Source organism: Hirundo rustica, chromosome 6 (genome assembly GCF_015227805.2).
Source record: "Hirundo rustica isolate bHirRus1 chromosome 6, bHirRus1.pri.v3, whole genome shotgun sequence".
Taxonomy (NCBI): Eukaryota; Metazoa; Chordata; class Aves; order Passeriformes; family Hirundinidae; genus Hirundo; species Hirundo rustica.
The window spans coordinates 47,240,674-47,262,113 of NC_053455.1; the positions used below are offsets into that span (position 1 = coordinate 47,240,674).

Consider the following 21,440-nt stretch of genomic DNA (forward strand, 5'->3'; position numbering starts at 1 on the left):
TATTTGGTGCTTGATAATTGGTGATTGGTCCTTTTCTGGGAGAGCACAGTGCCTACCAACTGCAATTGCTCCTCCACATGTTTATAAATGCTGGAAATCAGACTTGGATGTGTAGCACTGTGATTCTGAAAACTGGAGAACATGCAACTCACCTGTGAACATCTCCGTTTAAGGCACCTGTTCATTTTCTTTCACAGATGGATCCTCTGGCAGGGACAGAGAGTTTGATTCTTCCATGTGTCAATCAGCTGCATGCTTGCAAGCTTGTCATTATTGACACTAAAGTTCCTTTACATTGCTGCAGACTTCCCAACTTCAGTCACAAGTAGAAAAGAGGCATTGGGCACAGCAACGCATCCACCTGACTTACCAGCAGAGTACAACATAACATTTTCAACCTTTCTTTCTTTCTTTTCAACCTTTCTTCTTACCAGTTCTTAACTTTTGGTTACCTAATTTGGCAATCTTTATACCCTTCTAATACAAGGGTCTGGTTAATTTTTTTAATTGAAACCTCTTAAAGGTTCCATGATTTTAAAAATTTGAACTTCTAATTGATGAACTGATTTGCAGATTCCCCAAAAATGTAATTGCAGCCTAGGAGTTGTAAGATGGCTGAGGGCTAGGTGCTAAGTTTTCTCATCCAAAAGTAAATGACTGAGTTGAAGCTTTAACGGGAATATAGCACTCAGCCTTGACTACACCTACTACCTTAATTACAGCCTTACCTGCAGCTCCTGGCTTCAGTGCAGCCTTAACTACCCACTGCTGCTGGAACCTTTTGTTAGTGTCTCCCTGCCTTTCTTTTCTCTGTGATCTGTGGCTGTCGCTTTCTCTTCTCAGAATGCCAGTGTCCCTCTCCTGAATTCCCTTTATCTGTTTTGCTACTTCTCTGGTCTTCACCTTCATCTCAGCCCTTTGTTACCCAGCATAGGGGGAAAGCAGAAGGCAGCCTTTTGCTCTAGTGGGTAACTCCTGCCTCTGAAAGCCAGCTTGGAGACAGTGATTAAGAGAGGGAAAAGAAGGACACTGGAGTCGAGCAACAGCAAAAACAGCCAGATGTGGGATGATTTCTCTGCAGCCATACAACATATCCTATGTCATGCATAATTAAAACGGAGGAAAGGAGACTTCTTGTTCCTCCCTGTCTACAGAAACTCTGCCTCTGTCTGTGAGGCCTGAAGGATGGCCCTCAAAGAAGCTTCTTCCCCAGATAGTACCATCTTAAAGTATGGGACCAAAGGACTGAGGCATGGACGCTCATCTTTACTGGGACTTGGGAACCCATCAGGCAATGTAACACATGATTTGTCACACTGTGGAGTAGGATCACACATCTTTTCCTGTCCTTCTTGATCAACCAACCGCTTCTCTGGCAAAGCAGTTACTGTGTGTTCCCAGATAAACCATATGTGCCCAATGGATTTGTGTGTGTGCAGTGCAGGTCTCTCTTGCCTACATAAAAAACCCTGTAACTCACAGGCACATCACGTTTGCACTGAAGATATGGCCCTTGTTGTCTCAGATCTACTGCAGCTGCACAATATCTTGATGTGCACAGATCAAGAACTACTTTTCAAGTTTTTCAGATGAAATTCAGAAAAGATACATCAAAGATGTATATACATATCTTTCTGAATGCCTTACTTAATTGTCAGAGCTGTCCTGGATTTCACCATTGCTCTCTTATTTCCTCTGGTTTAAATCCCACATAAATGCTCTAAGGTCCCCTAAGATCCTTAAAATTATTTTGTCCTAGAGTCACAGCTGTGAAAGACCATTCAGAGAGCCCTTCCTGTCCTGGCCAGACTAGCCTTGGAAAATTCACCTGACCGTGGAAATACACACTGCCAACATCACTGCTTTTTTGCAGCGGTACCCGCAGGCAACTGTTTCTTGATCTTGCTGAGCAATATATTTATTTGTTATCAAGGGCAGACTGGGGCTTTTGCTGCACAGAGATGTAGCAGAATGATGAGGAGGTGGCCTAGGGGAAGAGACAGGGAATGTTGCTCTTGACACATCTATATTGAATAATTAGTGATAAGAGCCAAAGAAGTATTCATGACTCTGTAGAAAGATAAATAGATTTTTGATTAAAACTGAGATTTGTCTTTACAGCAGTTGAAGTTGCTCTGTGATTGGTAGCATGGAAATGAGTTTTTATGGATTCTGGCTGACTTGGAAGATCCCTTTTAAAGCTGTTAGCCAAGATAATGCTGCAGATATCTAGCTAGTGTATGCTGGCAAGAATTCAGAATGGCAATGCCAGAAGCCTGTGCACTCTGGACAGTTGCAATGCAGCTGTTGAATGGTTGAATCAATCCAACTTGTTCAAAGGAGTTATTATAACATTTTCTCCACCCAGTCTCTTAAGACTCTTGCAGAATTTCAGTGGTGCCTTTTAAGATCTATGGCACATTTCACTGCAGTTCAGCAGATCTCAGGAAGGAAAACACTTAAAGGGGAATTGCTAGTAAGACACATAAATATCTATGTACCTACCTTGAGTTCTTCATGACACTTAGGTTCTTCTTTTCAAGGATGTTAGCACAGGAAGCTTTCAAGGTGGTTGCACTGCTCAGCACCCACAATTAAGAGTTCTGAAATCCTCGTTGGAGTCATAATATACAAATAAAAATTCAGGAACGCTCTGCAGATTGAGATACTAGCTCTTCCAGTGCACCCCAGTGCCATTGCCATCCCAAAAGGATTGTACTGAAGGATATTGCTGAACTGTACAGGATACCATGAGGGATTTGAGAGATCTGGCTAAAGTTTCTAGGTCAGCCACAGGCACCACCTGTAGTAACCATTTAATGTACTGTGTGCGTTCATGACTCACACAGAGAGGCAGATGCACCTTGCAGAATTTCAAATACATGCAAAAGTGAGAAGCTCAGACATGCCAAGTGACGGGAACTCAACAGTTGCCTAGAATACGTCTGCACTCCTTTTACCCCCATATATCTTCCAAGAGACCTAATGTGACTCAGTTGTACAGAACATGTTAGAACTGGCCTTTCTGTTCTGAGGTGAGTAAACTGAGCAAATATCCTTGTTCTATATAAGTCCTGTACTCTTGTTGCTACCTTGCATTTTTTTCCAAATTCCAGTTGCATTACTATGGTCCCTACATTTTCCACACTGCTCTCCTTCATTGTTTTGTGTAAGCAGTCCAACACTAGTGTGAGTTGTACTTGTCAGGCCTGGGTTGCAGTCCCAGTTGTGGTGCTGCTCCTTACTTGTGTTTTATGTGTGCCTTAGGGATGGCCTGTACACTCTGCACCACTGTTAGATATGAGAAAAAGATGACATCACTAGTCAAGCATTCTCTCAAGAACAATTTGTCTTCTAAAAGCTTACAAAATCATGTGTTAGTCCAGTGTTGTGACTTTTTGTGCTTTAGACTTTGAGGTTTTGGAAAGAATAGGTGTAGTGCAGCTCTTGGTTTGCTGTAACAGGAAACAATATATTTTGGAAGTTTGGGACCATGTACATAATGTTAAGCAATTCAGTGTCTCACTCTGGCCTCACTTTCCCTCTGGCTGTGAAAGCTGTGGTGGCATTGCTCTTGCTTTAGTCAGAAGAGTAGACTCATGGTGAGGTTCTGGTCACCCTTTTCAAACAGGCCAGCTGCAGCTTTTAAAAATTTTAAGTAACCTTGTCCATGTTTCCGAGGCTGTCAGTGACAGAGCTACACAGCCTGGGCAGTCTGTCCTACCCACAAAGCCATTCTTTCTGGTCTTCCAATGAGCAGCTCTAGCCAGCTCTCTAAGGGAGGCTCTGGCTTCTATTATCTGTTTTGACTCTTGAACCAAGGTTTTTAAAAGGTAGTCCAAACTAAGGCGCTACTGAGCAGACAGACTGGTTAGAATACCTGTGAATAGCCCATCTCTTAAATGGGCTCAGGGTTGGCGTTGTTATTAAATATCGGATTAAGCTGCTGAATTCCACTTCTCCTGAAATTTGTGGGGACTGAACTGCATTTCTCTCTCCTCTTGGAAGCTTTGCTGTCAAGGTAGATGCATTCCTGAGTGTAACCTGAGTTTGTTGTCATGCTCTGCCAAAAGCTGTGATGCCAAATCAGGGCATTGCATGCCCATGGGATGATATTTTACCATAAGATAAGTGTAGTGTGTATGGAAATTCAATTAATGGGCTGTCTCACTGGGCATTAATATAGCATCCTAGCACAAAGCTAACCTCACTGTGCTTCTGGTTTGCTCATTACTTTGCGAGACAGGTATTGCCCAGCCATGATTGCATTTGTCACAAGGAACACATGCACAAATGAAGCCAGGCTCAGGGACTGCTGGGAGGTGTCAGTATAAACAATAGCATGATTTGCACGTGGTTTTCAGACAGTTTGCATCCCTTTTACTTGTCAAGTTACTTTAATGAAGGCTATAAAATAAATAGTCATGGCTATAATCTTTAGGAATTAAAATTATTACCTGGCAAGTTGAAGTAATTAACTCTTCTCAGCCAGGACTCAAACAAGAGATATATGGGTAGAAGGATGTGAAAAGAATATATTAACTCACCAGGTAACAGTGCTACTGTCCATCCTTTTTTGGTTTTTAAGGCAAAAAAAAAAAAATCAACAAAATGGCATGTTGCAATCATGTATTGGCAGCTTTTGTCACCACTGGTGTAAATGAGAGTCATCTTAGCAGAAGAGATACCAGACATGGTTAAGGGATGCATCTGTCTTTTTTTCCTGTAAAAGGCTTTGCAGCCTGGGCCTTCCTTTTAATTAGATAACAAGGACAAGTTAAAGGGTGGGATTAGAGAGCTGGAATTTTGTTCTCACAGAATATGTCTCGTCTTCCCTTCATTCCTCGTTTTGAAGAAATTCATAGCAGGGCCATAGAGTTTTAAATTATGCTAGTTCTTGACCGTTTTCTGAGCTTGTTAGAAATGTGTTCTTGTTGAGGTAAGGAAAAATGTGCTGGTTTGCCTGCTTGTATTCTGTATAAGCAAGTCTATCATCATTCTGCCAAACAAAATGGAAATGCGCATAACCATAAATACTAGGCTGTTACATGCTCATTTTACTGTATTTTGTCTTTCAGATCACCACATTATGCTTGTCCTGAAGTCATCCGGGTAAGTTAGTTAATATTAGTGTACATAAATACCTTTTTTGAAGTGCCCCTCATTGCAAGTACGCAGATAAATCCTCCGTACAAGAAACTTGCCCAAGGCAGAGAGAAAGAAAAGGACACAAGGAACCTTAATAGAGTTTTGTTTGTTTGACTCAGCCCTGAATAGAGCCACATTGAGAAATAATTGTGTGTTATTCTCACAGTACCCTCTGCACCATGTGATCTGACAGAAGTACAGGAGCCTGACTTAATTTGATCTTTTGACCCATGGGACATAGTCCTCTCAGCTTTCCTGTCTCTGATGTAGCTGTCATCTCAGTAGAAGAGCTGGGGTTGACTGTCAGTAATGTTGGTTTCCACTAAAAAATATTCTTCCCCTCTGCTTTCCCTTTTTCCTCTGAAAATAAGTATCCAATATTTCAGTGCCCAAGGTTGCCCTCTTCCAAAACATGTCCCTACCTGTGAAGTCAAACAAGAAGCATACAGGGGAGATTGTCCAGACAACACTGTGAGTTTGCAAAATAACATGGCTGGTGACTCTCCCTGAAGAACCAGGGCAGAGAAACACACCTTCTTGGTGTCCTTAATGCACGTGTTACTCTGTTTAAATGCCAGAACTGGTAATTTGTGAGTTGTCAACCGTTCCTGCCCTGCTCCCACTTCTGAGCATTTTCTCACAGATCCCAGATAAGACTGCAAGCTGATGTTCACAAAAATTCAATTAGCCGTCTGCGTAGTGGCTTCCTCCTAGTTGGGAAGGCCACCTTGGGAAGCAGGTAGCCGAATTGAAAGGTGGGGTTTCCCATTCTCCCCTCTCTCATTCTTCAAGGATAATTAATTCATTTACTAGCGATTGGTCTTTTGAGCCTCTGTGTCATTGCTGCGCAGGGAGAAAAATATGATGGAAGGAAAGCAGACGTCTGGAGCTGCGGAGTCATTTTGTTTGCGTTGCTAGTGGTGAGTCATCTTCCTTGCACTACCCTTTAAAAAGAAAAGAAAAATCTGAAAGTGCTGCTGTATTTAATGGCAATTCTATTGACATCATGTACGGATGGTTTTTTTTAGTCCTCTATTTTTGTATCTCTCAGTGGCATCCTTTCCTCTTATTTCTACATCAGCCCCAGAGGAAAAGCATGAGGAATATTTCACTGCTCCTTTGAAATACTGTTGCCCTGCACAGGAGAGCACAGACAGGATCAAAAACTTGTCTCCATAAATGCTCTTTGCTGTGTTGTGAGGTTGCACCACGTTTTTTGATGGGTAAGGATGTGTAGGGTTACAACTCCAGGATACAGAGAGTGTCAAGCGAGTTGTTCTTCACAGGATCAAAATATGGCTGGGTTTGGGATGTGTTCACTTTTTTCTGCTGTATGTCTGTATGTGCTTCAGCAGGTATATGCATATATTAACTGCAGTACTTTTTCAAGAGAAGACTTGAGAACCTCATCTTTGTTTCATGCAAGCAGTGAGCTACATTTTAATTTGGTACTCATGGGAATATAAAACTGAGCCAGTAGTACAAAGTTTAAATTAGTTTCCATCTGGCTCAGTAATACTTTAAGTGTTCAAAATCTGGTATCTTCTGACTTATCCCTCTTTTGATCAGAGTTTCAATTCTCTGTGGAATTTATTCTGAAATGAAGTTCTGATATACACTCCTAAACATCCAATAACTGGGTGTCCAGCTGAAAGCAGATTGGCTTGCATTTGTTACCAATTTCCATAGTATAATGTAGGGAAATACAGTTTCTGTTAATACAGGCAGGTACCACATGCAGGTAAAATACTCTCTGAATATAGGTTTTATGTGCATGTTAAGTGCTTTATATCTGTAATAGTTCAGCTGATCATCTATAATTATAAAAGTAACAAGCCTGAAATAAAATTTTGATATTCTTTTACATTTATCAGTAAACCTAATTGCCTCACTTAAGTGTTTTATTTTGAAAAAAATAGTGTAAAATGAGATAAATTCTTCATATTATTTTTGTTTAAAATACTTTAAATTTTTAGAGGAATTTTATATCAAAAGATATGCTGATTCTTTTTTAATGGCTCAAATCAAAATATCTTGAAATAATCTCAGTATGATGCTTTAATTCTCCTTAACCAATCTTACTCCTTTTTTTGTTTTAGTAATTACAATTCACTGACATTTTTGAAGTTTTAATTTTTTTATCATGATGTTGCATTGGAAGAATTTTAACTGTCACACTAGATAGCACCTGGTGATCTCTTACTGTGCAGTTACTTCCATAGCTGATAAAATAGAAGTGTATAATGAGCTCTTAATATAACTTCTTGAATTTGTAAGAACAGAAGAGAGAATGTGTCAAGATGGTTAGGATTTGCAGGAGCAGGCTCTTCATTTTCAGGGGGATTCTCTGTCAAGCTTTGGTGTCTGTTGCTGCATCTTCATCTGTTCCTACATACATACATGAGCCTGAAAGATGATTGAAATAAGTCTATTATTGATTGAGAGTGTAGAGCTCGCCAGTTAATTATGTCAGGACAAACCCTGCAAAACTATCAAGATATGATAGCAGATGGTAGTGATAAAAGAGACGTAGTTGTTACCTTCAGGAAAAATGCCACACAGCGTCCCTTCTGACTTCATCAGGGCTTAAATTGCATTAGCCAAAGTACTGAACTATCAGAATTGATTTTCCTTTAAGTCTGGAATGGATAGGAAACGTGCAGGTAACTCGGGATGTTGTTTACAGTAGGCAGGGAGAGGCTTCGAGGCCGCTTGAATGAACAAACATCAGTAAGCAGTGCCCAGTCGTGGCTACCATCAGGTGGCTTCCTGAGGCTGCTGTAAATGGAGCTGTTGTTCTCCCTAAACCATAGACACATGATTGCTTATACAGATGCACTACTCGCTGTAGTAAGTGCAGTGCCAGAGCTGACAACTTAAAGCTTCATTATCACAGCAGCTGACAGCTTGCAGCTTCCCACAAACCATCCTGGAAATCAAGGAAGCTTGGCACCTACTAGAATTAGGCAGTGAAAGAAGGAAGTGAGAATATCTAGGAAGGTGCAGACTTGCTATAAAAGGGCATCAGCTTCAGTCGGTAGTTACCCTAAAGATTTCAACTTCTCTTTTTCCTTTTTGTCCTTGCAGCAAGGATAGGTCTTTTACTGCTTTTTGTGGCAAGCTGATGATCTATTCAAAATGTAGTTTCAGCTAAAAAAAACTTCAAGCCATTCATGTAAGTGAGCTACGGTAGGGAAGCAATAGGAACTGATGACCTGACCACAGCATGGGAACTGGATGGAGTATATTAAACAGGTAGAATGTCTGCTGCTTCCAAAGGCTAATGTTGGTTGGGGTTTCTTTCAGCTGTGTCATTTCAATGCTCCATCAGAAAGAGCATGTTCTTTACTGAAAGTCTCTCAAAAGCTGTTCACCTCCTTTTCAATGTCTGCAATAAATGTGTCTCAGGAAGATTAAAAATAAGGAGACGATAAACATTGCTGCTGTGAAAGTATGCCCAGGAGGAATACCAGCAGATCAAAAGCTTGAGCTGCGTTTAAGTGAATCCTTGCATCTTTGGCGAGTTGGCCTGGAAAAGCAATTTCATATTTTGCATTTTACTTTTTACTGGTAGTCATTTTCTAATTAAATGTCTAATTAAAAAAACAATGTCCTCAGTTTTGTTTCCTATGTTAGAGGAAATATGGCAGCACTAAGAAAGTAATTCTTTTCAATGGAAAAAAAGTTGGGTTTTTTTCACTCATTGTAATAATTCATTATAAGCTGACTTCCTCTTTTTGATTCTCTCACCGTGTTTATCCTGGTTTTCTCCTTTGGCCATCTCCAGTTCTCTCCCATTGACTGCTCTGTCCCATCCCTGCAGGGTGCCCTGCCTTTCGATGATGACAACTTGCGGCAACTGCTGGAGAAGGTGAAGCGTGGAGTGTTCCACATGCCCCATTTTATCCCTCCCGACTGTCAGAACCTTTTGCGGGGGATGATTGAAGTGGATGCCTCGAAACGTCTCACGGTAAGGAGACATCGTGAGCAAGGCTTTATTTCTCTCCTTGTTGCAGGAATAGTTGAGCAGCTAAGGTAACTTGGTGATTAGTGGCATTCCTATGTGTTTCCTCCTGAGCAAAGAAGGACTGGAGTTGGTGGAATCATCGGGAAGAAGTTAGTTACCATCTCTTTTCAGTCATGAGGACAGATTGCCTTTGTGTTTTTTCTCATGATTCCCTTTCATATGTAGCACTGGGCATTAAGAAATCCCTCATAGCTCATCACAGAACTACTGGCCCATTCACACGTTTTGGGCTCCACCTGAGTTGTCTGATTCTTCTGTCTGATACAGCAGTTTGCTGGGGGCATGATGTGTTTGAAGGTCACAGGTGTTAGGACTGGTATTTGAAGTTTTGTCGTTAAAGAGTGTGATTTTCTTACATTTCTGACAGAAGCGTTGGCTTCTCCCTTCAAGCCACAGAAGCTGCATTGTATTCTATCCTGCATTTGCCCTGCATTATCCTCTCGCAGCTTTCAGAGCAATTGTCTGCCAGTGTGCTCTTTCATCCTGTGCCCTGTGGTCCTGAGCACTGCTAGTCCCACAGTGTTGAGCTCCTGGCATTGAGCACTGTCTGCATCTAGGATACATCCCATCACTACAATAGAGACCCTGCAAGGGTGAGCACTGTGTAGTGATTGTATCCTTCACTAACACTGTGTTAATGTTTTAGGAAATTAAAAAACATTAGCAATTAAAATAATTTTGGAAAGTAAGATTGCCTGCTTGTCACTGGAGGCGTGTGCCTTCATGGGTACGTTGCCCTTGTAAATCCTATTGTCAGGCCGTGGTGATGATTTTATACAGATTTACTAAGCTCACAGATTCTGAGTGGGAGTATGTATAAAGAAATGTAAATTTAAAACTCCTCCTTGGTTCTTCAGTCTGCTAAAATATTTATAAATAAACTCTCAGATCACTGGTTGGCCTCGCTGCTGAGATTGGTAACAGCAGCATCAGTCTGTGCCAGCTGTGACGGGGCTTTTGGGATGCAGACACCTCTCTGCTAAGAAGTTTACTGAAACTCTCTTCACAACTCTTTACAATATTATCTGACAGCTGGGTTTTTCTTTCATTCATTACCAATCCAGGTCATGTTGTATTTGGTGGCATAGGGGAAAAGTTCTTCATGTTATTTCTAGTATCCCTAATTTTGCAAACCCAGTAGCCACCACATTTTGCAGTACATAAATAGCACTGATTGGAAAAAAAAAATACTAAGCACTTTAAAATACCGGTTTTTAACAGATTTTTAAAGAAAGAAGTAGCATTTTCACAAGTATATTCACGGAAAGAACAATGCAGAGGTTAGGGCAATATCCTGAGAAGAGACAGCTGTTCTTCATGGCCATGAAAATTACCAATTCCCTCTCAAGCTTAGCTTCCTTTCTGTGATATAAACATACAATCTTCTCTGTTGTTTTGTTGAGGTTTTTTCCTCAAACAAATTAGTGCCGATGGTCTAAGTATTTAGGGAGCAGATCATCAAGTGTTAAGTCCTTCTTCAGATTGTTCTGAGTTTTTCCACAGGGCAGATTCAAGCCCTAAATACAGCTGGGAATGTACATGCATAGGAGAGAAAGCAGTTGAGGTAATTCAAGGTCTCAGAGTGACACCCATCCCCCTCCCTTTCTTGATCAAAATTAACCTCTTACTTCCTTAGGGAGGTAAGAAAACCCCAAATCAGGTAGTTATTGGCAAGTGCTAACCATTGAATTATGAATAAGAATTTGAAATAATACATATTGAAGAGCTGAGAGGAAAAAAGGATGGCTCTTTGTTATTAGCTGAAGTCTTATTTTCATTATTTGAGGGTCTCTGGGTTTGCTGTCCCTGCTGCTGTCATGCTCCTGTGCTGTTAGTGAGCTGCTTGCTTTGATTGCCAGGCAGAAGGGAGCTCTTTGTTTACTGCACAGGAGCTGGGAATATAGAGTTCATTCTGAGGAGAAAGCTGAATCCTATTTTAGTTGTGTCCTGTGAAAAAGGGTATAAATATGGGTTTATCTGGAGGCCTCTATTCCTAGAAAATATCTCACTTGAATCAATTTGGTATTTATACAAAGCTGCGAACAAAATTGCAGCTTGGGTACAATAAGTACAGATGTAGCTGTTACCATTACTGATCATTTGCTCGATACCTCACTAGTGAATTCAGCAGAAAAATACTTTGAAATGTAAGGTCACTAGAAATTTTTTCTTTCATTTTTTACTTCCCCTCTCTGCTTTGTTCCTCTTCTTTTGATTTGTATCTCTTTTCCTTTTCATCCAAATGCATTTCCCTCCCTGCAGTAATTGCCATTTCACAGCACACCCACACCTTCCCCAGTCCATCTGTTAAAATGATCAACAAAAACAGAACCAGCATTCACGTTTAACTGTCATCATTCACTTCAGTTTTGGAGCTTGAGAAGATTAATGGAGGGCAGGGTACACAGAATTATTGTTGCTGGCCCTTTCCAGCCTTAAGAAACAGGCATTACCTTTCTTTGTATATGATTTGAAACAGGCATTACCTTTCTTTGTATATGATTCATTTGTGGGAACAAGACTTTATTATGTCTTAGTGTAGTATTGTTCACACTCACCATGTTACGTAGCCTCAAATACTGTTAGTGGGACATCCTTGATCGCTCTCCTTTACTGGGCCTGTTTTACTAAACATGCTGTAAAATAAGAAAATTTATGTTTTACTTTCATTAAACATAAACTCTTCGTTAAAAGGTGATCCTAGCTCCTGGTGATGGTGTTTCTGACCACCTATGTTTATGAAAGGTGAAATCAAAGAACGAGTACTAAGATGATCAGCAGTTGAAAGAGTCTGTCTGAATAGTATGGCCTAAAAGAGCTTCAGTTAATGTATACAGATGATGTCTAAGAAGGGTTGTACTGGTCATCTGCATGTTCATTAGAGGTAATTACTAGGGGGAGAAAGATTATTTAAGGTAAAGGAAGATACTGGCACAAAAATAAATGGCCTTGTGGGAAAGTAGGCTAGAAACTAGAAGAAGGATTTTAGGCATATCAGTGCGTTCTGGGACAGCCTTCTAGTAGGAATAGTCTCAGGAGGGAAAAGTGAAATAGTAATGAAGTTTGAGAAGGCTTATGATAGATGTGCTCTGGGTGCCTAAAGTACTGCAGGATGAGTTAGTCTTTTAGTTATGTGCTCTTTGAATGATTCAGCGTTGCTACAGCAGAGAATTACAGCTCCTGTGGTAAAAATCAGTTGCATTCTCAGCCAATATTTTCTTCTCCAGGACAAAGGCAAAGGGCAGAGGCACTTTTCTTTTAAAGATGGATGAGCACTATTGAAACTTTGTTTCTAGAGCAAGGTGGATCAGAGCAGATGCTGCAGCATAAGCTGTTCCAATAAAGCTGTTACTGTTCTAGAGTTGACATCTTATACTAGAGTAGAATGACTTGTCTTCTACGTTGAGTGTCCACATAGGTGGAAATTTCTATCCCTGAATATTACCTAAAAATTTCTTGAATTACACATGTTTTCAGAATCTCCTCTCTGCTTTCTGATTTTGTTTTTTTCTTGAATCTGATGTATGCTACTGATGACCTGCAGAATCTAAAGAATGTTACAAAAATTAAGAAGGGAAAACCCACCTGATTTAATTTCATTTCTTTCTTATGGTAAGGTGCCTATTCCATCATTTGAACTTTCTCACTTTACAACCCGTAGAATGGAGGTAGTTGTCCAGTTGATGTATCTAGGCTGCCGAGGGCCCGTTCATGCCCCGTGCACATAGGACAGTGATACTTGCCCTTGTCAAGGTCCCTGGAGGCTGCTTTAGTACAGCTGCTACTGCTGAAACGGGTAATGGTTTTACCAGTTTGTTTGCACTGCCAGCCTGAACCCTGTGGCCAGGAAAAGCCTGTGTCTTGACAGTACTCTGTAGGTTTAAAGCTCAGACTAGGGGATCTTCTGGATGAAGAAGATTCATTTGAGGTGTGGGTGCACAGATGGGTTTGAGGCTGTTCCCTTTCTGGACAGAGAAGCTTGAAAATTGACATGAGTTCAAGCCCAGAAGCCCTCATCTATATCCAGACTCTGAGAAAGTTTTTCTTCAGGTCAGAACTTTTTAGCTTGGCAACCGCTCTGCTGAGATCAGTGCCGAGGATGTAGACAGCGCTGTCTTGTTTTCCATCTGCCTGTCTGTCTCCATCTGTTGCTCCCTGCCTCAGAATTCAGACGTAAGCTCTTTGTGGGAGGAGACCTCTTTTTCTGATGAGCTTGTGCAGCCTGTATCACGGTGGGTCTCTCATCTGTGAGAGAGGCTCCTCAATGCTTCTTCAGTGTACAAGTTTAATATTTGGAATTATTTTTATGTAAAACCATGATAAAGGAATTCTCCCTGTTCTTCCATTACAGCATCTTAGCCTGCAGAAATCTCTCTGACTGTGCATGTGCAGTGGATCTGAGCATGTTTTGTTGTTACAGAGATGATGTCATGAGACAGTTGCCCGCAGTGTCTAGGAGACATTAGAAAGCAGGATTTTTTACAACTTCCATAAAATGGTATTAAACTTGGCAAACTCACGTGCAAACAGCAAGAAAATCCCTCTGGGGAAGGTTGTTAAATGCCTTTGTCACATAAATGCATTTAAACATTGTGTTTAAATGAAGGCAGGAGTGAGATTAGCTCCCACTGTGTATCTCCCTCCCCTGCACTGCACAGTAGAAAGCATACAGACTCCTCCTTGTCAAAACCAATCGCCCTCCCATAACCCTCCTGCCACTTTAATGCAGACAAAAAGTAACAAAGCATTAATTATCTTTAAAACAGTAGTGAAGATGTTGGCAGCAGCAAGCACACTTCTGATAACATTTCAATGCAATTACATTTGAATCAGCATAGGAAATGGATTTGTAGAATACTTTTCATATCTGGGATATCCCAGCATATTTCATAGCAGTGGTTCTGATGTGGATTGAATAGCAGATGTGTAGGTAAACAGCAGCCATGAGAGCTGTCATATACCTTCAAATGTCTATCAAGGAGCAGTGGGGCTTCTCTTTCAGAAAAATGCTGTGTGTTTGAAGTAAAACTTCATTAGTTTGAAGGAGGTTGATCAGCAGGGATGGGCAGAGGGCATTTGACATCTTTTCTGAAGGAGCCCAGAGGTTCTGTGACTAAGACATGAACTGGTGACCCTCTTTTCTTTCCCCTCTCTAACTCTGAAAGTGAAGTGCTATTGTCTACTTTGCCATGGCATTTCTGCATGTCACAGGCACACAAGAGCACTGTGTCCCATGGAGACAGAAAATGCAGCAGGAGAAGCAAGCATGAAAGAGGCTTGGACATTGCATAGCTGTATCATCTGCATCTTGTCTGAAATCATTAATCTCTCTAACCCTCCATGTGGTATATCGGAAATAACAAGTAGATGTGGGTTTTACCAGCACAGGAGACACAGTCCACCCCTTAGTAGATCCTCATTTGCTAAGAAACAATTCCAAAATCCTGCCCCATGGGACCCGTACAAAATAGGCTCTCCTTATGTTCTGTGGTTGTACCTCAGCTTGTACAGAACCAGATGGAAAAGGGCTGTGTCTCCAGGCTGTTGGGAGAACTCCCAAATCAAATCTTTATCTCTACAGGACATGACGGTGTGTCAGGAATAGTAGTGCAGGGGTTAGAGGACTACCTAAGGCAGGGGAATTGTCATGGAGGGGAATTACTGTGGAGGGCTGAGGCCAGAGCTGGAAGCTGTGTGAGTCTGCCTGGGCCGCTGGATGTGTGTGCCGGGGGCATTGGTGCTGATTAGAAGACAGATAGATATAGATATCTAGAGATAGATAGATATGCCAACTGCACCTCTGATTGCAGTGTTGATACACTCTGGGGTTTAAAGGAGGCTGTTTGTCTCCAACACTGTTCCCTCCAGTCTCCTATCGTGCTTTCCTCAGCTGCATTCCATTGTTTCTTTGTTTTCAGGAAAGCCCTGACTCACTTTAAAAAATGATCTCATATAGAGCCAAACTCATGTCTTGCTGGTTTCCCAGACACGGAGCTGTTGTTCCATAGCACAAAGGTCTCTGATTCCTTGCTCTCCGTGGCAAACACTTTATATCTCTGAGATTTTGTTGTTTGCCTGTTCCTCATTTTTTCTTTTCAGTTTCTTATTATTGTGGAAGTGGAATGTAAGAAGAGCAGGACAGCTGTTGCCATTCTTCCTGACCATTGTAATGGGTCTGTGATTTCCTCTCATATGAGTTTTCTTCCAGCTCTCTCCTGTCTTTCCCCTGAATGTTGTGCAAATGTGAGGCCATGTGCAGTGAATATGCATTTTTTCCTGCACCTACAAAGGTGCTGCATAGGGATGAATATAAAAAACATTGCCCGCATTACAAATAATCCCTGTACATCTAAGAAAAGTTCTTTTCTGCTGTGATAATTAAAACAAAACATATTTGGAAGGTTCTGCTGTATGTCATATGAACCTTCTGTTCTCTCTGCTGTTTAGGGTTTCTCTCGGAAAAATCATGTTGCCTTCTTTTCCTGTACTTGTGAGAAAAGATATCATCATAATGTTTGTGGAATCTGCCTTCCATAGGTGGACATGGCTATTTTCAGCTTTAATCAGTCCTTTGTTGCATCAGGAAATTCTCATGTGTGGAACTGGAAAGAGGGAAGTGAAATAAATTCATGGCCTGGTGTTAAGGTGCAGAATTAGTAAATTACACAGAACCTTATTCTGCTTGGTCCTTCGGTTTTGATGATAAATGTGAAGCCAATCTAGAATGAGTCCTGTATCCTAGAAGGCCATGCCACAGATGCACAAATTATTTTGTTTATTATCTGTTTGAGCCTATTTTCTTTTTTTTTTCCTCTCTCTTTTTCTCCAAAACAAAATTAGAAATGCAATTTAAGCATAAAGGATCAACTATTATGCACATATGGAAAGGAGCAGTTAGATTACAGAGGGAAGGACTTGGGAAGGGAAAAGCTTGAATTTCCAAAACAGTTACCTGTGAAGCCTTGCACTTAGCATTTGCCTGGGATTTGCTCCTGACTGATGGATTATGTCTGGACTGAAAGTGTCATTTCCAGGGGGATGGGTTAGGATGAGCGGCTCTTTATGCATCATAAAGTTCCTGTTGTATGCATAGCTCCATCTCTGAAATTTTGGATTTACTTAAATGACCCTTGAATACGGATGACTTGTGGAGTTACCTTTTCTATTTTACAGCACTAATTCCTTGATTTCTTTTCCTTTACAGCTAGAACATATTCAGAAACACATATGGTATATGTAAGTAACTTTTTAAACATTTTTTGCATACATTCATTGTTGATTCTGGTATTCTAGTGGTCTATGAAGAGACTACTAGAAGAGTGAGACTGAAGTTTGAAAGCAGGTTTCACATACGTGAGAAAAAAGGGCACAGAACAGAAATACATCTTTTTTCTTTTTTTTTCACCCTTTGCTACTCATATTATTGCATTTGTATATACCAACCCAGAAACGTTTTTTGTACAATGGCTAACAACAGTTCAAAATAAGACATTAAGTTCAGCAACTTGCTGTGCAAAAGAGATACCTGCAGGTGATCAGCAAAAAAATACCCGGCTAGCGACCATAGTTAGTTTGCTATCCAAGTGCTACAGACAATCCCTTGTAATACCTTCTTGACAAGAAGGATTTCATTTGTTCCTTCTTGGCATCTTGGCTTTTCTCTGAAGTAGAAACAAAAATGATGATATTGATAAGTAAGCACCTGTGAGCAAGGGCTTCTCTGTCTCATAATCCCCACTCCTTCTTCATAGCAAGCTAAGAGGCTGCTTCTGACCTTGTAACCTGTTGATGTGAGAGTACTTTTGTGACTTGATTAAAAACAGCAGTCCTGACAGTGAAACAGGAGGTCTTTGAGAAAAGTACATGCCTGTCTGGTGGTTCAGGTATAAGGAAGATTGATGGCTTTTAAAAGTGACCTTGCTCTTTGTGTAGCCTTAGTAGTATTTCAAGAAGCCTAAGTAAATAAACTTTTTATACTATGATTTCCTAATCAAACTAAGGAGAATGCTTCACATAATAAACAAGGAAATTATGCTTGGATAGATTTCTCAGGGTCAGCATTTCCCAGGTGGATAAGAAGGAAAGTCCTACCTTCATAATCCCATCATTACTCTTGAGAAGTATTGGAGGATGATATGAACTGATGTATAAGCCTGTCACCATGAAAAAACCTACTTTTTCTTTATTTGTTTTGTTTTCTTTAATTCTATCTTATGGGCCATGTTCACCTCTGGGTTTATATGACTTCAGTATGACCTGAGGGGGTTGTTGAATAGCTAAGAAAAAAAATTGGAACTAAGAAAAAGCTTGGTTCACCTGAACTAGTGGCAGCACTTTGCCCATGGCTTTTCCATGTTCTCTTCAGTTACCAGATACGGCACCTTTTTAAACCAAAGAAGTGCTGGAGGTTTCCTGCACATACTTTTTTTTTTTTTTTTTTTTTTTTTTTAAACTCTCATGGGTAAATGTGGAACAAATGGAGTGGGGAAATCTCTAATTGTAATCTCTGAGATCCCACTATAAGATCTTGCTAGCAACTGCAGAAGTAAGTGCTGTTTACATCAGATTGGACAGATAGTTCCCCTCTGTTTCTTCATGGAGTGAAATCAGCTGACACTCTATGTGCTTTTATCAGAACTAGAATAGGAAATAAAATGAGAAGTCAATGATCATTTATATTGTTATATGTACCCTCCTCAAGATTTTTGCCTGGAACTTTTTACTTGTTGAAGGACTGTTGTCCCAGGCTCACATGGGCAATTGTGCAGGTGTCATTTCATGACTTTAGTCTATATTTAGAATTTGAAGGTTTTTTCCTTTGGAGACATAAACATTTAAACATTTTCTTATACTTCTCATTGAAGGTCAGACTCTCTGATTATTGACACAGTAAATTGCATCTGAGGCTGTTTTCAGAAGTAGAAACTGAGGTTTGCAAGAGCAAGTCTCCTCTAGACTCCCAAGATAGTCAGTGCAGAAAGGATCCTCCAGATGTCTCTTCAGATTTCCTAAAAAGAATTTTCTGCTCAAAATAGCTTTTTTTATGAGTCTCTTTCTCATTTTCTCTGTACTGGCCATGGATTGACCTCAGGGGGTTAGCGTCCTGTGGCTAAATTTAGTCAGTGAATAACCTTGCCACCTCCAAAACTCAACTGCTTTCATCTGGTAATGTTTCACAACCTCTTTGCATTCATTTTGCCTGGAAGTACTTATGCTGACAGAGAAGAAAGGGTTGTAGTGTTTTATCCTATGGCTCTTTTGCTCACGTCTTAATTTTTTTCCTTTATTTTATCTATTATTCTATGTAAAATCTTCATCCTTTGTCATACATAGGTTACTGACCTGAAAGTTGTACTGAGAACATCGAAGCGGTTTCACTTAATTCTTCAAATAAATACTGAGGCTACTGTAAAACGGGAGAAAATATTTAATTGCAGATTTAGGCCGGCAGAGAAAGAGGTCTTGAAAGTTGAAATCATGATTCATAAGCCTAAAAAAAGGAAGAAAGAAACCTAAGTGAAACCTTTCGTCAGCAGCCTCCAGTTCTTGCTCTTCCACCCAAATTAATTCAGTGAGGTTTCTCAAGCCTTTTTATTTGAAATCATTTATTTTTACCTCAAATCCAGGTTATCATAAACCAGAAAATAAACAGCGGTTATTTTCACTATTTTTAGTAAAGTAAGAGGGCAAATAAAATTACCTATTATGGTAAATACGCACTACTGTAACACTGGGCTATTGCCTTAATTGTGAGAGTACCACACTTGCTAAAACAAGAAAAAGTGTACTGGTTCTGCTTTGCTTTGCACTGATGCAAATGGGCATCTTGGTGAGATTCATGAGAGAATTTCATGGAGAGACTGAAAAATCCACCCTGAGCAGGAATCACAGCCATTGTATCCACCCATCCTCACAAAAGAGGGTGGGTTTTAAAGCAGCAATTACATTCATGTAGGCCTTTAAAAATATATATATGATTTGCAGTAGTCACTGTGTGACATTGTTTGATGTCTGTGTGGGCTGCAGTGCAACAAATTTGTCACTCTGCTAGACTGAGAATGGAAGAGGCATTGCAGTCATGCCAATCACAGCCAGACCCAGTGATTTTAGTTTCCTGAAGCTCTGAATTGCACTGCCAAATGACAAGACGCCTCTTTGCAGATTTTACTTGTACCTGATGAGGAGGTGTGAAAATTCCTGACTGTGACTGAGGCTGACCAGGTGCAGGGCATAAGGAAATGCCACTCTGGAGTGCACAGAGGATGGCAAGCTGTGCTCTCTAGAAATGGTTCCTATGCTGATTGATATAAAAGAAACTTACAGATTCTATTCAGACTAGGGCAACTAGTGGGAAACCCAGGTTTCCTGGAAATTTTCAAAGACAATAATTCTTTTTAATCTCTTTAAATTACCTTAAGGACATCTGCTTGTAACACAAATGATTAATTAAGTCAATACTTTTCAGAAGTGAACTGTAGATCATTAAAAAGCAGAAACACTCAGCTGCTGTTCAAAGGTCTATCCTGCAAGAATTTATCTTAAGATCATCACTGGATCTAATAGTGCAAGGTTATGAAGTAATCATTGCTTGTTACCTTCTGAGAGCTAGATCTTGATCCTAAGAGGTAGCAGTGGTGACCTTTTAGAAGGAATATTTCTTTAGTTGAACAAGTATTTTTGCGTATAGCCCTTAGATTCAGGACCATAGTGGCATTGCAGAAGATACAGACGCTTTTATGATACTCAAAGGGGACCTTAGAAACTCTGTTTTAGTGGTTTGACACACGAGAACAAATCCCAAGGAGCACATTATACGTCCTCTGTGTTTACTTCCAGTCCCCCTAAATTGAATAAAACTGAACAGGGTGTTTGTGAGTGCTTCTTGTAAGAGAAGTGGGATCTGACCCATGTTGTCATGACCCACGTAATGAACACCAGAGTCTGACTCCATGACATGTATCCAGGTAGGGCTGAGCACATTTTCACTGCTTCAAAAGAAGATAAAATGAACTTTTCTGAGGAGTCTTTTTGCAAGCGAGTCCCACAAACAGAGAAGATGCCTCACAACTGCATTTCAACTTGCTTAAAAATGAATTACAAGTAGCACTCAGCAATCTCCTGTGATTGTCCCAGCATGTGACTGTCCTGTCCTCGGTACATTGACTTACTATTGCCTTCTTCCCTTGGGGGCGATGATCTACATTGGCTCTTTTTAAGGTGCATTAGCTCTCTTTTTGGTACACTGGCTGAGACCTTGGGCTGATGTATATGAACGTACCAGAATTGATTTCTAACTTAGGCAAGAAAAACTGAGGACATTTGGATTGGAACTCATTATTCTGTGTAGATAGCTTGGATAGCTTACATTGAGTCAGGAACATTTTAAACTCTGTGAGTAACTTCACAAGTTGCGGCTGCTTTATTTCTTCCAGCGTCAAAAGGAAGGATCTCTAGTCCAAACACAGTCCCATAAAGCAAATGGTGACATCTGATGCAGTTTAAATATTCCTGATTCCTGTTGCCCATGCTGGGAGCCTGGACCCTATAGTCACACATTTGCAAGAAAGGGAGGACCCCACTCATGGAGCAGGGAAACTTCAACATCACACAAAGCAATCATTGAGAAATAGCAGAGATTGAGAGTAGACAGTTTCTCCAACCAAAACACCACCACCACCACCAAACCTACCTCTTTGGTTGGATAGAGTTTACATGAATTGCTCTCTGCCTACCAAAATAAAATCAAAGGATATTCAGGATGTCTGCAATATATATCATTAGTCATTTAGAAATGCCCTGACACCTTGACCTGTTTCATACAGTCAGGGCCTTTAATTGCAATGAATAATCAATATTTCCTGAGCCTAGTGAATGGGATGAGATAATTGTGCAGAAAGCCTGTGTTAAGTACATTTGAAAGAGTAATATGTTCTACTGCTAATGGTGTGTTCTGAGGTCTGCCACTGACCTTGGGCATCGCACTTGTGCCAAAATTCCCAAATTTGTATGTCTTAAGAGAAGCAGAGATTGTCATGTTTGGGTGTATAATTAAGCGGTGTGGTTTTCCCGCAGAACCCTTTAAAGTGTGTTGAGTGGGAGCCTGAGGACTGAGGTCTCTTAATCACATTGGAAGCGTTAACAAAAGGAGCTGCTGCAGTGCCAGCTGTAATCAGAATTGGTGAAAAATACTAATGGTTTGTTCAGAGCTCCTTCTTTGAAAGGGAATCATTCAGCTTGCACTTTTCAGCCCCATAGTCTGAGGTCT

The 21,440-nt window shown here is 40.5% G+C and overlaps 1 protein-coding gene across 1 annotated transcript in view; it reads left to right on the forward strand.

Moving 5' to 3' along the window:
* BRSK2 (BR serine/threonine kinase 2) overlaps positions 1–21,440 on the forward strand; it is a 311,906-nt gene that overhangs the window by 233,976 nt on the left and 56,490 nt on the right. Inside the window, exons 7-10 of the mRNA XM_040066118.2 lie at positions 5,079–5,112; positions 6,000–6,068; positions 8,972–9,118; positions 16,380–16,411. Of these exons, the coding sequence (XP_039922052.1) occupies positions 5,079–5,112; positions 6,000–6,068; positions 8,972–9,118; positions 16,380–16,411 (282 nt within the window). The remainder of the gene's footprint in view (positions 1–5,078; positions 5,113–5,999; positions 6,069–8,971; positions 9,119–16,379; positions 16,412–21,440) is intronic.